Source organism: Condylura cristata, unplaced genomic scaffold (assembly GCF_000260355.1).
Source record: "Condylura cristata isolate star-nosed mole 26May11 unplaced genomic scaffold, ConCri1.0 scaffold00025, whole genome shotgun sequence".
NCBI classification, from domain to species: Eukaryota; Metazoa; Chordata; class Mammalia; order Eulipotyphla; family Talpidae; genus Condylura; species Condylura cristata.
This window is the reverse complement of record NW_004567126.1, coordinates 11,203,177-11,205,713: the sequence shown is the minus strand read 5'-3', so window position 1 is coordinate 11,205,713 and position 2,537 is coordinate 11,203,177. Positions and strand designations below refer to the sequence as shown.

The following is a 2,537-nucleotide window of genomic DNA, read 5'->3' as shown; positions in this document are numbered from 1 at the left end:
TAGGGAAGCTCCATGTTTAGCAGTTTGAGGAACCTACAAACAGTTTTCCATAGTGGTTGTACTAGTTTGCATTCCCACCAGCAATGCAGGAGAGTTCCTTTTTCTCCACATCCTCGCCAACATTTGTTGTGGCATTTTCTTTTTTAAAAGATTTATTTATTTATGCATATAAGAACTGGGGTACAGGCTAGAGGTGTGGCGGGGGTGGTGGGAGTGGTGGGAGGATCCACTAGAAATAGTGGGGAGCAGAACAGACAGAAGTACTGAAATACACTGCTGAGGGGAGCAGTGGGTGGGTCAGGATAGGTCTGCTGTGTCATATGGGCCACCTCCTTGGCCAGGGATCAAACTTATGTTGCAGTGACTACTGATAGATTCATAGTGCTGTGCTATAATCTGTTGCACCATCAGGGAGGGCCCAATTCTGACATTTTTGTAAACACTATCTATTGGTTACCCTCACCTGTGAGATAAAGTATGATCTCCATTTCACAGGTGGGGAAACTGAGGCTCAGAAACTTAGGAAACTGAGGCTCAGAGTCTTTAAAAGACTTTCACAAGACAAAACAGATAACCCACAGACTTACAATTTAATCTAGTCTGCCTTCAAAGCTAGAACACTTTTCACTACTCTGCTACCATTTTGAGCAATGAAAGACTGTATGTTTTATATCATCTCTTTTATGATTAGAGAACTACTTATACATAATAATTGTTGAAAATTAGAAAATACGGAAAAAACATAAAGGAACATTTAAAAAATTTCCTTGAGTCTGATACTGCAAACAAGGTAGAGTTGTCTGTCTCCAAATTGGATTATGCTGGCTGATCACCTGTCTTTTTATGGAAATGTTAATATTTCCCATATCACAGAATATTTTCCTATGTGATCACTGTAATGGCCACCCACCATTCTCTCTCTGAGATGTAATGTAAGTTTATCGGATGGTAAAATTTCAAGACTATTCTCCCTCTAATTTTGGCTGTTGCAGCCAATTTTGTGATGAACATTTTTGCAGATCAATCTTTAGCTCAGTCTTTGATGAGTTCCTTAGGTTTAATTGTTTGAAGTGGAATATCTGTGTCAAAATAGCATGCAGGTTTTAAGACTTTTGATTTGAATCCTCAGATTGCTTTTTTAAAAGGTTAACCAACTCCACTTTCACACTGAAGTGTGTTTGTTTTCCTGCTTGCTGTTTTGCACCTATTAGTTTGGTAAATATCACCTTACTGTCTTCATCGGTAATCTCTTCAATGTTCATTTCTTTCCTTATGGTTGACGTTAGATTTTTAAGACACATGTATGATCATTTCGCCAAAACGCGTGAGGTGAATGAACTAAACAGGCATTGAACACTTAAAAAATGCTTCTTTGCAGCCTGGAGGTGGAAGTCTGAGAATGCATTTTTGCTAACCTCTGTGACATCATGCTGAGAGGGTGATTTACTTGCTGTGTGGTTGTGAACGTGGAGGGAGGGAATCATTTCTTAGATTTAATCACCATTTTTCACCCTCTAGGTTCTCAAAGGTGGACAGGAAGCACCCACAAAACCCAAAGGTCGCCCCAAGAAGAATTCCATCCCCACATCAGAAGAGATTGAAGCTGAAGAGAAGATGAACAGCCAGGCCCAGAGCCAGGAGCAGCATGAAGAGCCTTGCCAGGGACAAGAGGAGCTCTGTGACACCCAGGAACCCCAAGCACCTGACATCTCCTCAGAGGCAGCTGAGCCTGCAGGCCATCCCCCAGAGCTGCCTGCGGCCCCTTCTTCAGAATGCCCACCATCAAGCTAAAATAAAACTCTTTGTGGGGAAAAGGGAGGAAGGGAAGAAGGGGAAGAGAGAATAACCTGCAAATGCCTGTCCCCTCCCTCTCACTGTGCTCAGTGGCATTTTTACTGCAAGCATGTGAAGAAGACTTGCTTGCCTTAGGCCTTTCTCTGCTTTAGCCACAGGATGCCCTTCATTAAGGGAGACAGTGCCTTGGACCTGCCTGCTCCAGCTGGGGTGACGACTGGGAGGCCTGCCCACACTGCAAGCCCCACCTTGGTGTGCATTCGGGGTGGGGGGGGGTATACCTGCTTGCTCGGTGCCAGCGCCCCCCTGGGCAGCCAGTCATCAAAGCAAAGAGATTCGGAGGCACTCGTGGGCAGCAAGCCCAGGTTCCTTGCTGATTCAGCACTTAACTTCTGTAGTTCTTAAAAGAGAATTTAATGTTTTTGGTTGTTGCTTTTTTTGTGGGGGAGGGAGGGTTGGTGAGGGTGGGCACAAAAGAGCTGGGGAAAGGGAGTTCTGAGTTATTAGCATTGTTTCTGAATAAAGTTTGTTTGTTTGAAGACACGAGTGCCTTTGTACCCATTCTAAGATGGTCAGTGATCTAAGAACTGATAAGCCTTGTTTTCCTTGCTTCGTTAAATTGTCACCCCTGAGGCTGCAATTCAGGTATGTTAAGATAACTTTTATTTTTTAATTAAAAACAAATCTTTCAAAAGGATGGGGTGTTCTGTGTCTTCTGGGGGGGGGGTATATTTAGACCTTCC

General features: G+C 43.6%; 1 protein-coding gene across 1 annotated transcript in view; it reads left to right on the top strand.

Moving 5' to 3' along the window:
• BARX2 (BARX homeobox 2) overlaps positions 1-1,843 on the top strand; it is a 67,564-nt gene extending 65,721 nt beyond the window's left edge. The window contains exon 4 of the mRNA XM_004689099.1: positions 1,519-1,843. Within this exon, the coding sequence (XP_004689156.1) occupies positions 1,519-1,791 (273 nt within the window). The 3' untranslated portion in view covers positions 1,792-1,843. The remainder of the gene's footprint in view (positions 1-1,518) is intronic.
• The last annotated feature ends 694 nt before the right edge of the window (positions 1,844-2,537 follow it).